Consider the following 13906-nt stretch of genomic DNA (forward strand, 5'->3'; position numbering starts at 1 on the left):
GCAAACAGGTAACATGCAGCAGAGGCCAGCAGGATGCTCGAGCAAGGCTTATCAGAGCATTGAAAAGGAGTGAAGGAGAAAGCAGAGTGGGAAATTCACTCCAGGGAAGTAATCTGCACTAGCTGGTGGATTTGTCCATCCCACAATGATTTCCTGTCCTAGAGAATAAACTATCGATGTGACAGACGTGGTCCTGACCTTACAAACCTAGTCTTCAGGGAAGAGAAACAACCAAGACGGGCAATTATGATCAAGTTCAGGGGGCTGCAGAAGTAAAGGGCAGAAGACTCAATCAGACTTGGTGGGCTCACAGGAGAGGAGCAAGGGGCTGAGCCCTGAGGGATACAGGCTGGAGAAGGAGGGAGGGAAGGGTGGAGGGAGCCAGATAGAGGGGACGCCCTGGAGCGACTTCAGTATAGGTGCAGTCAATAGCGTGCCTGTCCTTTCAGAAGACTGAAGACACTGTCAGTGAATCCCAGATCTACAATCAGTGCTGGTAACTACAGCCACTGAGCTACACATGGGCTCCTCCGAACTTACTGTGTTCATAAATACCTTAAGGTTTTAAGACTTCTCTTGAGATGGAATACATAATTTTCTGAGCTCAGTGTGATATGAAAACTTAGATCCCTTGCTCAAAAATTCAGCTTCAAGACTGACAGCAGGGCAGTAAGCCAAGCAGGGAGCGTCTCAGTTAGGCCCCCTTGGCACCGCACTGGTCCCAGGTCCTGGAAGAGGGGGCCACTGAGAGCCTTTACGCAGAAGAACTGGGCACTTATGCGAGCCACTTCGTGCTTTCCGATCCCGTTCACCCACACAGAGTTAGGAAATTGCATACCCCAGTGCACGTGCGTCTTGCTGCCCCCGGGGGCATTTCTGCATTGAGCGATTCAAGGGTGAAGAGGACTGCCCAAAACTGTTTCAGGACGGGTGGGATCTCCTGAGAGGGGGCAGCTGCTGGGCAAGGCTGGCCATTCTAAATCCTTTGCTCAGTGGATGGAAGATAACTTGAACAGGGTACTTGGAAAAGCTCATGGAAATACATGTCATGAAAAAAAAAAACCTACACAAGGTTGTCAAAAATACTTTTCATCAAAATACTGATCTTTCGATTCCTTTTTGCAATGACCTCCGTTGAAGGACCTGGAGGACATTAACAGCATGTCTGACTTGTTGCTGGGGGCTTGGATTCAATCACAAGAAAATCTGCAAGATAATGGGAGAGCACTTTAGCCCTCAGCATCTGAAATCCATGAGAAATATAGTATGTACCTTCTTCCCCCAAAGTCCAGGTCGTCCGGTGCTTCCTTTAGGTCCCGCCAGCCCAGGCAAACCCTGAAAGGAAATGGGAGAAGCAGAAGGTAGCAGCGCAGCAATCCTTAGAAAATGCATTAGGAGTATCTCACTTTTATTTACATCACTTATAACAATAACTCGATGCCTCCTTAACTGAAGACCTGGTCTCCCTGGACAGACAGACAGGGCTGAGCCCAACGACCCAGGTCCAGCCCTCCCTGGAGGACCATATAGGTCTCCATCCACAGGGACATGACTAGCCCCCACAGGACCATAAATAGCAAAAGCACCCTGGACACATGTGTTTCCAGACCTGGGAAATCTGCTCTGGTATGCACCGATTGTTACATGTTGTTGCCCTCCCCGAGCCTCACAGTATGAGCACCAACACCATGCAGTGGCAGCTGTAGTTCCCCAGCCTCACAACGCGCCAAAGTGTCTTCCACACACATGGAAAGTTGAGAACCGAACTAACGCAGGCCATCCCTCCCCCTTTGTAGAGAATGGAGCAGATTCAGAAAACACTCTGCAACAATCTCTCACCAGCTAAACTCTCTACTCACTCAGCAAATAGATTCAGAAATCAAGAGCTGACTTGAGAACTCAAATGGATCTGGGCACTGGGAAACCTGTGTGGTCAGCTTCAAATATCTACAGCCAGCAGAGACAGAAGTGAATAGCCATAGATACATTTTATCTTATTTTTAGTCAGGTTTATTTTATTTATTTGAAAGGCAGAGCAACAGAGAAGTGAGGCACGGAGGGAAAGAGAGATACATTTTACCCACTAGGTCACTCTCCAAACAACCACAACAGCCAGCATTGCACCAGGCCAAAACTGGGAGCCTGGATTTCCATTCAGGTCTCCCACATGGGAAGCAGGATTTCAAGCACTTGGGACATAATCCACTGCTTTTCAAGGAGTGCTTGCAGGCAGCTGGCAGGAACTGGAGGAGCCAGGACTTGAAGTGATTCTGACATGGCTTAACCCGCCATGCCATAACGTTGGCCCTCTAGATATTTTTTAAAAGCTAGGAAAAGCAGGATGATGCAGCAGGTTTGGGAGAAAATATTCAACATGACTCAGCAGTATTTGCATTATTCCAAATGCTTCCTTAGGATTGATGAAGTGGGTCTGTGCTTTGAAACCAAAGCCTTAGGGAGGGAGGAACACGAAGGCTTTTGTTAAGTATTAGGAGTCTGAGCTGTGCCACAGATTTGCTACCAAATAATCCAAGAAGGAAATAACCCATATGCAGGTAATGCAAACTATCTATGGGGATGTTTTGTGTAAGAGGAAAATGAAGATTGGGAGCCACTGATCCGGGCATCACAGAATCACCCACTCACCTGTGGTCCTTTGTGGCCCTGGCTGCCCTCTTCTCCTTTTGTTCCAGGACTTCCGCTTGACCCCTTTGTGGCAACCAAACACACACACAATGCAATGACATTAATGAAGAGGGATGTTCTTGGGCTGTGATTCTGAAACACTCCCATAAGAAAAGCAGCCACCCAAACCTTCACCCGGCCTGTGAACTTTGAGCACGAGTGTAAGTTAGGGGAGCCTTGAGGACTCTCAGGCAGCCACAGTGGTATAACCTACTAAAGAGCTCTCCACAGGGGCGTTAAGGTCTGCATCCCTCTCTTATTTGGGGAAATAAAAATAGACCAGAGGCAGATGGAAAGCCACAGAGAAAGAAGGCAAGTGAACTTTTGATGGGGTTGGCTTCCTAGGCCATGGTGGTAATCAATGTGTAGAATGGACATCAAAAAATTTTCAAATAGCAAAAAAAAAAAAAAGACATTTAGCCAGAAGCACCTATTTAAGGAACCAAAAGAGATTTTTCCTCCCCTGTTTGTCATCAGATGTGTGTTCTATTTCTAGAAAAAATAAATAGTGGGGTCAATACTGCAATACTGTCAATGAATCACAAGTCATCAACTGTAAAATCGTTGCTGGGGTCCCCAGAAGGCCCCATGTGGGGCATGAGTCACCGGCTCAGTACCAAAGGGGCCCTGGAGTAACTCTCATCTCACCCCTAAACATGTTGGGATGGATCTGTTTCTTTGGCCACTCCATCTGGAGACCCTGCCAGCTTACAGATGAAGCCAGAGAAGTCTGAATCATCCATGAGAATCCCAAAGTCCAGTCTAGGATGAAAGATGTGGAACTTTCTAAGAGGAAAATGAACTCCTGGGAAGGTCTTAGAAGAGGCTCATCCACACAGATCTTCCAGACAAGTCCAGGCTTAAAGTGAGCTCCACAAAGGGCTTAAATACCCATGTATTACCAAGCCACATGAGGATGACCACGTCTTCCTTCTGGTGTGAAACACAGCGAAACAGGGATGCCCTGACTCTGATGTTTGTGTTACTCCTGATGTGACCATGAAAAACACAAATGGCTCATGCCAAGCCAGGTCATCGATAATTCCAGAAATACTGTCCCTCTGTTTGCTTGAGGTAAGCCAGATTACAGCGTCTACCTCCTACATATTATTCCTTTTTGGGAGTCAGTGTGCACTTCAGTTTGGGAAAAACAAATGGTCAACCCAGATAGGCATTACTAATCTCCTCGAAAGGCATTAATAATCACTTATTGCCAACACGCAGGTGCAAAGCCAGGTGAGCACAAGAGCACATGTTTGCTCTCCAAAGATTGTTCACAAGTTGCAAACATCAGGACAGATTGTGGGAAATACAGAAAGTTAAAGGGGACCAGATGAGCAATTCCTCAGTTCCTTATCTGCATATGGAACTACTTGCCTTCTTTCCATCAGAACAACTCCATGTTATCTTCTAATATTTGTGAAGCATTCCAACTCACCTGTGGGCCCTGTAATCCTGCAGCTCCCTGCATCCCTTGTGGTCCAAGACTTCCTGGCACCCCCTGATAGACAAGAGTTTTAGGCATTAAGATGTTCTCCAGTGGTTTCCAATGGAGTACTTACCTGGGGACCATTGGGGGAGTCATGGCTCATTCCGATTTTGCCTAGGATTTTACTCTTCCTGTCTGCACATAAGCTTGCTCCTTTCCCTAATAAAGAACTTCACTCTCTCCTGGTGAATCCCCAGTGCACATGACAAGCAGTCCAGTGCACAGTATCTGGAATTGCACAGGCTAGGCTAATCTCCAACCCATCTGTGCAGGTGTGTGGGCTGGTGCTCAGGCCTGAACTGTTCCTGGCAGCTGAACTGCTGGGTGTCTATGTCTCCCGCTAGTCAGTGGGGACCATGTGCAGTCCTGAGCACTGCCTACCACACCCTGCTCGTGTGCTCATATGCACAGGCAAGAGTTCCTTGTGCTCACCTACCCCAGGGACAGGATGGAAAGGACACTCACCACGGCACCTTGCAGCCCTCTCCGTCCTTCTCTTCCCTGGAACAGAAAAGGCAACATGTTAGTGCACGGCAGAAGGATTTCTTGTGGCAGACCAGTCGCTCGCATTCTCTGGCATGAGTAAAGAGCAGCTCACAGGAGGGTTTCCAGAGGCACTTTCCTTAGATACGTCTTCCCACTGGGCACTTAATTACAGACTAACATAGGGAGACTAATTGTGAACCAATCCCAAAGTCACTTAAGCTCTGATAGCCTCTTTGGAGATGTAAATCAACTGCAAGACCCTGACTTCTCAAGTCCTCTGCAGCAAATCCACGGAGCATGACCTGCCGACAGAGGTGTCCCAGGAGCAGGAGCTCTGTCACTTCCTTCTGTCTCTGTCCTGCGACCATGATTATTTCTCAGGGAAAGTAAACAATTTCTAGAACCTACTAGGGTTTGCATCTGCGGAATTCTGCAGTCCTATAATTACTCTAAGATCTGTTCAGTGAGAGGGGGAAGAAATGCAACCACCAGCTTCCTCCCAGAAAAGTGTGGCTACTCCCTGTTCACATCTCTGTCAGTCTCTCACTCTCTAGGTGCCAACTCAAGCTGCCAGCTCAGCCTACAGGCTGTTTTTGCCACACCCTGTCCTTTCACATCACAGCCAAGAGGGAAGACCAGCTGGGCCCTAACTAAGCCTGATGAAATCCACAGCCTTTCATTTCTTACCCCAACCTTGTGCCATCCTTGCAAAGAGGTGTGAGACACCTCAACCAGCCATTCCTTTTGTGTGGTGATAAATAACTATGATAACATTAGGTACAAAACAAATGCTTTAAATTACATTCATTCACCACAATCCAGTTCCCCCACTAATGCACCTGGAAAAGCAGCAGAAGATGGCCTAAGTGCTTGGGCTCCTGCACCCAGATGGAAGACCTGGAAGAAGCTCCTGGTTCCTGGTTTTGGACCAGCCCAGCTCTGGTCATTGTAGCCATTTGGAAATTGAACCAGTGGTTGGTTCACTCTCGGTTTTTCTCCCTCTCTCTCTGTCTTTTTCTCTATAATGCTGCCTTTCAAATAGATAAAATAAATCTTAAAAAAAAAAAACTCTAAAATGTAAACAGCCTTCGGGAGAAGTAAGTCATGGTGACAGTCAGGAGCTTACACCTGGATGTGCCTCCTCAACTTGCCTGACACACAAAAGTGAGAGAGAAAATAGCTGGAGACCAGGGTTACTGTCTCTGTGTCCAAGTGAGGATACAACACTGCTTCTTCTATGTAACAGACAGAATTGCACAACATCAGAGATGCTTCGTCAGAAGTCAAGCGGCCTTAGGCTCAGTCAGCTCTGCCCTTCCATGCCTGAGTAGCAATCAGGATGGGCAGGAATCCAGATTTGGGTGACAGTGAGTTCAAATTCCAGCTCTCCTACTCACGAGCTCCAGTGGATGACCCTGGACAGCCTGGCTAAGGGTTCTTTGACTTTCTCATCTATAAAATGAAGGATGTGAGAGCATCTGTCTCACACATATATCACGAAGATTAAATGAGTTAGTATTTGATAGTGCTTTGGTTAGAATTTGGGAAGAAGTTAATGCTGAGAAAGTATCTTCCCTTTGTGTGTGCCAGGCCAGAGGCCAAGGACCTGGCACGTGGGTATCAGATGTTAATCTACTGTTTCCACAACAGCCAGCATAACAATTAAAAATTTGTGCAGCAGGAGGCAAGATCATTTAACTCATCTTGCTGCTTCCTTTTTCATACTAACACATGTTCATTCTCTGCTGTGAAGAGGAAGGCAAAGTCCCAGAAGATTCCACCAGAAGCAACTGGGAAACCCAGGCCCTGACAGTTCCGACCCCGAAGACTGTAATTCAAAATAAACAAACACACTTCTGTATCTATGACACCAAGATAATCCGCCCAGACTTCTCCATGATAAGAGTCCAAGCTGGTAATTAAAAAGGAAAGCCAAGAAGTTTTAGCTCCCTCGTGAACAAAACTCGGGGCCAAGCTAGGGCTTGTGCATGACTGTGTGATGGAAGAGCGTCTAACACATCATGAATATTGTCTCTTGAACTGTCTTCAGTAGTCAACAATGAAAAGGGCGATCTCTTGGCTCCTTAAAACAATGGGTAAATCCAGTATCCCCATGTTCGTCTGTGATAGGTTTAGTATCACATTTGATGCTAAAAGTTGCCCTAGGACCCCAAGGTCCCCTCTGAGACGGCCCCAACTGCCACTGTTTTGGCCCCTTCTACAAGAATGGACTCAGCTTCCTCTTTCCCATCACAACATGGAAAGGGAGTGCTTTTCCCCAGTTTGGAACATTCTCCTACAGCTTCAAGATGTGCAGCTGCCAAAGAAGTGCATGTGTAAAGTCAACCATGGGCTCTCCCGAGGGCATTCAAAGCCGCTGGAAGTGGAAGGAAAGGCTGGCGGCATCACTGGCGGCTCCTGACTAGGGACTATTTTGGCCCCCAACTCCTACAAAACCCCTGCAAACATCTGGTAACCTCTGGAGACCTTTTTTTTTTTTAATATCAGTCATGGGCAATGGAAGAATGGTGTTACTGAGGCCCTGTGGGCAGGAGCTAGAGGGCTATGAAACATCCTACAAGGCCCAGGGAAGTCCTGCACAACACAGAATTATTTGTCCCAAAATGTCATCAGTGCCAATTCACCAGGCTGCACAGCAGTGACTCTTTGAGACACACGTGGGATATTTCCAAGCGACAGGGAAGGAATATGAGCACCCAGGGGCATCCTTACCTCGCTTCCTTGGGAACTAGGGCTGCCAGGCATCCCTTTCAGTCCAGCTCTACCCTGGAAGGTAAGAGGGTCCCCAGATCAGCAAGCAAAAAGGTCTGAACACATCACAAAGGTATTGGCATCAAAGCTCGAAACATTGAGAAAACAGCAGACTGCATATGTAATGCAAAACTCATTCGCATACTAATGACATCAACTTTACTCTCATTAAAGAAAAATCAGTTACAGCAGCCTGCAGAGCTGTTTACTTTTTCTAAAAAAAATAATTTCCATAACTTTAATCACTTCACATATACAGATAAAGCTGCCAAAGGGACACCTTTAAGAAAACATGACTTAATAAAATACAGATAGGTGTATGCGTTCGATCACAGAAAGGCTATATAGATTATTGATTTTACTTGCTTATCAATAGGATTAATCAGCTCATGTAAAATAGATCCATTACTTGTCTTCCTTGTCCTCCTTTGGAGCCCTTTAGTCCTTTGATGTTACTGGCTTGTCCTGGGTTACCCTAGAGGAAAAGTTTGAACATATTTAAAACTCAGAAATATCAGCCTTCTCTTGCAAAACACAGATGCTCAAGCAGAAAGCTAATTTGGGTCATGAAGGAGAGATGTGAGAAAATCTCCACATCTGAAACTCATGAGATTTTTTTTCCTTAAAAAAAAAGTGGAAGCAATAAATTGCAATCCCAAGTTTGCAGAAGATTTTGTTTAAAGCTTAAAAAGTTGGCGATACACAATTGCATGAGTGCTTGCTGCATTCCTCTAAGTTGAACTCCACCAATGCACCAGTCCATAGATTCTTAGGCCCCTCCCTGAAAGATGCAACAGCAGGGACTCTGCTAGACAGAAATTCTAACAAAGAAAACTATGAACATTTTCCCTTCCAACCCCTGGAAAGTCTCAGCACACTACAAGAATTCTTAAGATGCAACTTGACTTCCTGGAACTGATTTGGTAATGCACCCAGTCATATAAGACACCAAGTTACCCCTGAGAGGTCTCCCTCAGCACCTACTGCCCCATACCAAGGACGAGCACCTGCCCGCAGGTTAGCAGCAGGCACAGGGATGTGGGTTGAGAAAAGTCCGAGCCAACTGGGCCCAGCAACTTACAGGATCCCCTCGGAAGCCCTTTCCTCCATTTGCCCCAGGGGGACCTCTGGAACCTGGGCTGCCCTGGAAAAAAAAAAAAGAAAGAAAGAAAGAAAAATTAAATGAACCTTCTGAGTAAGCTTGCTAGAGGCCTTCACAATGCCACTGTTGTAAATCAAGTGCAGTGTATGTGGGGAAGGGCAACTTTGGGTACCCTTTGGGTAACTCTAAGTCTGGGTTCAAGCTGATGGTCTGGGGGGGGTTCTCTATAGTGAGAGGCTGAAAAACGGGGGGCTCAGGGGGAATCTCCCATGGTCTAGAGGGCACTGTCCAATAGGACTTTCTGCTACGGTGAAGATGCTCTGTCTCTGCACTGTCTAGGTGACAGCCACTACCCACATATGAGCACTTAAAAGGGAGCCAGTGCAACTGAGGAGAAGAAAAAAATTATTATTTTAACTCATTCAAGTCTAAATTTAAGTAATCATATGTGGCTAGTAGTTGCTGCAGCATATGTCCCAGGCCAAATTAGCAACTTCAAAGATGTCCATAGTTCAGTTTCCTATTAGAAACCATCACAGGGCTGTTCCAATGCCACCTGCCACCGAACTCTGCCCCAATTCAAATTGCTCAAACCAAAAGCCTGCTGGGCACGTTGACTGACCCTTTGTCCTGCTCCTCTGGTCCCCCTGAGCCAGGGCAGGGGAGAGGCACCTGGGCTGCAGAATGGAGGGAGGCAGGGACTGTGTGCCATCCTCAGAGCGAGTGCCCCCTGTGTACCCAGGGGCCTTCTGGCTCAGCCGTGCCAGCCCTATCTGGTCCTGCGTCTGTTCTCACTGCTGCTGCTTTTCCACAAGTCCTTACCACTTCTCACCTCCATCAGGACAGATGGCCCCTACCTTTGGCCTCACGTCCATACTACCTCCAACACATCCAACAAGCTATCGCCCAAATGCCTCAACTGCAAGTTGGACTGTGATCCTGTTGCCTCGACTCTTCCAGAAGGTTGACTGTCCACCCCCTCCCCCTGGCTCCCTGGTGTAACTGATCACGTGATGTACCTCCTGTCCCTCCCACCTGTGCTCTTGTGCTCCCTCTAGGCAGAACAGCTTGCACTGGATGTCCTTCCCCCGCTCCAAAACATTCCCCCACTTCTCTGTGTCACCAGTGCCTTTTCAAGCGCAGTTCAGGGATCATTTCCTCCAGCAACATTCCGGAACAGGCTTCAACACCCCTCTGGCTGGCAGGGAGCCTTCTCTGCACTCCCATGCGGATGCCTACAAGATGGCCCCAATCTCATCCGGTGTAATTGCATTCTGCTGATGTATTTGCCTCGCTCCGAGAGGTCCTTCAGCACAAGGGCTGTGTGGTCACCCTGGGCGGTAAGCAAGTAAACTCAATGCCTACACATGAGAGCTGAGCTGCTGAGAGTAAAGCAGGTGTCCATTACTGGGCACTGAGATGACTTTAAGGTCAAAAATATTTTGTTGTGATGTATAACGCCATGGTCACCCAAATCATTCTCTCTCTCTCTCTCTCTCTCTCTCTCTCTCTCACTCTCTCTCTTTCTCTCTCTCATGCCATGAAAAAAACATGCCAAAGCTCCTGATGGGTAAAGAACTTCTTTTTCAGATATCTGAGGGATGCACCCACATGACAGCTGGGAATTTTTCCAGCTGGCAAGTCTTGAATGTCACCCGCTTTCCCGCAGTGGTAGGAGACCTCTGGTCTGTGGTGAGAGAGGCCTGTGTTTAAGACAGCAGCCCCTTGTATCTTCCAGAACTGGGGGCATGGAGCACTCAAGACTGTCACCAATGTGCTGAGCAGGTTACCTGAAAGCCAAGCTCTCCTTTCTCTCCCTTTTCTCCAGGAAATCCACGAACGCCCTGTAAGAAAAAGAGGCAAACAAGATTCCAGTGAACACACGTACATGCGTAACACATGTGTGTGCGTGCAGGGGCCTCAGGGTGGCTTTGTGGTGCTGTGGGAACAGCGCCCTTACCTCCTCCCCATCCAGGCCGTCCAGCCCATTCTCTCCGTGTTCTCCCTAAGGGGCAGCGAGAGGCAGCAGTCAGTAAAGAAGCCTTCTCCAGCAGGCAAACCAGTCCCACCAAGAAACCAAACCTGACTGCATGAAACAACCCGTACCTTCTGTCCAGAGAATCCTTTGGCTCCCTGAAAAAGAAGGAATCTCTCTCACAGCGGTGTCCAAGGAGGGTGTGGATGGGCAGGCAGGGACAGCAGACAGGGGCCATGCCCCAAAGCAAGGATGTATTTGTGATGCCACTGTCACCTCATACCCACAAAGAAGCTACAGAAGGGATTAAACTGCTGCTCAGAGATGCCTAAAGATGATTAAGAAGCAGGACCAGCCTGTAGACAAACCAGTTGCCAGAGAGAGTAAGCACAGAGGCAGGCTGGCACAGAGAAGGAGAGCAGGTCAGCGAAACTGAAGGCAGCACTGCCCAGCGAATCTCACCTTCTGGCCCCGCTCCCCTTGGCAGCCTGCAATCCCTTTGTCTCCTGGGAGTCCAGTGTCCCCTCGCCTGCCCTAAATAAAGGAACACAAACAGGTTTTCAAAGTTGTCCCTTGCCAGGAGCTGCCAGCAGCCCATGGTTAAAGACTCCAACAAAGGCCTCAGACACATCCCGCTTTCCTGGAGAGCAATATTCCCACAAGCCTGTTCACTGGAATGTATTTCCCATGTCTGGAATGTACAAGCTCCCTGTCAACCTTCAGGCTTCCCACGAAGGCCCAAAGCTGCAGAAAGCCCGGCTGCACTCTCTCACCTGCCCCAGCAGCCCAAGTTCAGAGACGGTTTCCCTTTCTAGCCACATTCCAGACACTTGGTAGTCCCCACCGACCCTATCAGCTGGCCCGGGGCTCTAGTGCTGTGCTGGGGAAATGTCAGCCTTACTGACGGGAGGGAATAAGCTGGTGGCAGGGCCCGGAGCTGGATGGAAACAGCCAATGAGGCTGGCACCACCACAAGGAGAATGGCAAGGGGAGATGAACCCATTCCCCAGGACGAAGATCTCTGACGTCAAGCCACTCAAACAGTGAAGGGTACTCTAGGTCAGCAGAGTGTCTTCCACCAGCCCTGCTTCTCCAGGTAAATATTTAAACACAGGCGAACAAGACAGTAAATGAATGACCAGAGGCCAATTCCGTGCCACTTGGGGGCAGGTCTCTTTTGCTCTATCACTCACGTTCACTGGGCTAGCTCAGGCTTGTGCATTCCGTGGGTACTCATAATTTGTGCATGGGTACACAATTGCTTGGCTGTGAGCTTAATGCTCTTCTGGCTGCTGGGAGAGGTGAGAAGTGACTTTCCTTTTTCTCTGAGTTGCTTTCCTTCTTTTGGCGAGGCCTTGCCCACAGGCGTGGGCTGCCCACTACCTGGACTCTCACAGCCAGACATTAGGGCGACATCACCCCAAATCTCAGAGCCCGCCTGTGCTGGCCTGGTAGTCTCTGAGGTGGGTGACTGAGAACACGGCCTTAGTGGGTACTTTGTAAGCTACAAAGGCCTGGAGAAATGTACAGATGTGTTCACTGAGGGCCAAGAAGCCACATTTTTTTGTTCCAGCTCTCAGATCTACACCTACCCTTGGCAGTCTGATCCTGCACCTGGGCTCATTATAATTTACTGCTCAGAGGATCTGGTGCCTTGATTCTAAGGAGACACAGGTCTACTCTGGAAATTTCCTAAATTTTTTTCCCATCCCAAATGGAGCCGTTAAGAGTCTAGTTCCTCCATGCTTATTCTCATTATTGGATTTCTGAACCACTAGAGTTCTGGGTTTAGGGTCAAGCACTCAGATCCCCAAACTTCTGTGCAGCATTCAGCCCCCAAAAGCTATGCCTTGGGAATCCACTTTGGAGGCCTGCGTGCTGCAGCTCTGCACCACAGCCATGAACTAACAAGGAGTTGCAGGTGTAAGGCGAGATCCCTAGCAGAACTGCTTGGGGAAAGGAAGCCCAACTCCTGTGTTAGTCCACATGTGTGTAGGCCCAACCCTTCCTCTCCCCACATGCAGACTTAACAGATGCTTCATGATTCAGACAAGGAAAAACAAAAGTGAAATTTTCCCCAATATTCAATAAATAAGCAAATTAGCATCCGTGTGAAAATAAAACTTTGCACGAAAAAGAAAATCCTTAAGGCACCAGCGGGGAGAGTTCAGAAACTTACAGGATCTCCATCCTCGCCCCTGTGGCCTCTGTTGCCCTTCAGGCCTGTAGAACCCTGGAGGAAAGAGAGAAACCAACTTCAGTGACCGCCCAGAACTCAAGCCTGAAGGCACAGGCGTCTGGGGAAGCCCTCCTGCAACACGCGGGACTTGCTACAGGTGTGGCTGTGAGTCGGGTGGAGTCTGCCAGCCCCCGGGGCGGGCTCCTGCCTGCAGCAGGCGGCCATTCCGGTGACCATGGCATTTGCCCCTCACCAGGATGGTCATGGGGTTGCTACTGTGTCTGAGGGATCTGTAGGGGAGACAAATTTTTTTTTAGCAGGCTAAGCAATGACACTTCCAGAGACAGCATTTTATTTTTTGTGATGTTTTCGAGGGCCCAAGCAAGAACAGGCACTTGTGACAACAAGGCTGCACATGTGTAAACGACAGATCTCTCCCACTCAGCTGTGGTGGTTTAGCTGCTTCATGCCTTACTAGGGGTGAAAGTTTACCTCCACTTGCTTTTCCTACCCTCTATCCAGAGCCGGGCTGACTGCTCAGTCCAACAGGCAGGCTCAGCTCCTAAACTGTAATTCTCACACTGACCTGAACCAGGCAATGAGAGAGGAGACTGTGCTAAAGAAAGTGCCACAAAGTGGTTTCAAAAATCCAATACAAATCATGCTATTAAGACGGACTGTGTAGGACTCCTGCGCAAAATTATTAGAGTTGATCTCTTTAAAAAACAAACTTCCTTTTCTTGTGATATCTAAAATCCATTTGAAAAAGTACATAAAAATAAACAGGCTATCCGGGTGGAGCCTAATTCTCATAAAGTGAACCTTACCCAAGAATTCTACCACATGTCTAATGTCTGTGCAGCCACTTCCTAGAGCAAAGAGGACATGACTGGTCCCAGGGCCATGCCTGCCTCAGTCACAGGTTGGTCTGTTCAAGTTCCCTTCTGCCCTGTCCCCAAAGTGGACCCCTCTTACCCATCCCTTGTCTTTTGACAGACACTTCATCATTAAGGATGCATCTCTAGGCACACCATATGCTAGTTCAGTCTGCTTTCAAATATTTTGGAAATCAAATCATACCCTAAGTATTCTGTTTCACTTGTTTGATTCATACTGTGTTGGGGAGGTTGTGGGTGTCGCTGTAGCTCCTTTCCACCAGCACAGAGTATGCCACGGGAAAGACCAAGATACATCGATCCGTTCTATTGCTGTGCAATT

The 13906-nt window shown here is 48.1% G+C and overlaps 1 protein-coding gene across 1 annotated transcript in view; it reads right to left on the minus strand.

Annotated features, from left to right (window-relative positions):
* Window positions 1-13906, minus strand: part of COL6A5 (collagen type VI alpha 5 chain) — a 97435-nt gene that overhangs the window by 30936 nt on the left and 52593 nt on the right. The window contains exons 14-25 of the mRNA XM_040963046.1: window positions 12689-12742; window positions 10972-11043; window positions 10641-10667; window positions 10495-10539; window positions 10325-10378; window positions 8514-8576; window positions 7842-7907; window positions 7394-7447; window positions 4640-4675; window positions 4124-4186; window positions 2647-2709; window positions 1273-1335 (exon numbers count right to left, since the gene is read on the minus strand). Of these exons, the coding sequence (XP_040818980.1) occupies window positions 1273-1335; window positions 2647-2709; window positions 4124-4186; window positions 4640-4675; window positions 7394-7447; window positions 7842-7907; window positions 8514-8576; window positions 10325-10378; window positions 10495-10539; window positions 10641-10667; window positions 10972-11043; window positions 12689-12742 (660 nt within the window). The remainder of the gene's footprint in view (window positions 1-1272; window positions 1336-2646; window positions 2710-4123; window positions 4187-4639; window positions 4676-7393; window positions 7448-7841; window positions 7908-8513; window positions 8577-10324; window positions 10379-10494; window positions 10540-10640; window positions 10668-10971; window positions 11044-12688; window positions 12743-13906) is intronic.

Source organism: Ochotona curzoniae, unplaced genomic scaffold (assembly GCF_017591425.1).
Source record: "Ochotona curzoniae isolate NIBS_2020 unplaced genomic scaffold, NIBS_Ocur_1.0 contig_1302, whole genome shotgun sequence".
Classification (NCBI taxonomy): domain Eukaryota; kingdom Metazoa; phylum Chordata; class Mammalia; order Lagomorpha; family Ochotonidae; genus Ochotona; species Ochotona curzoniae.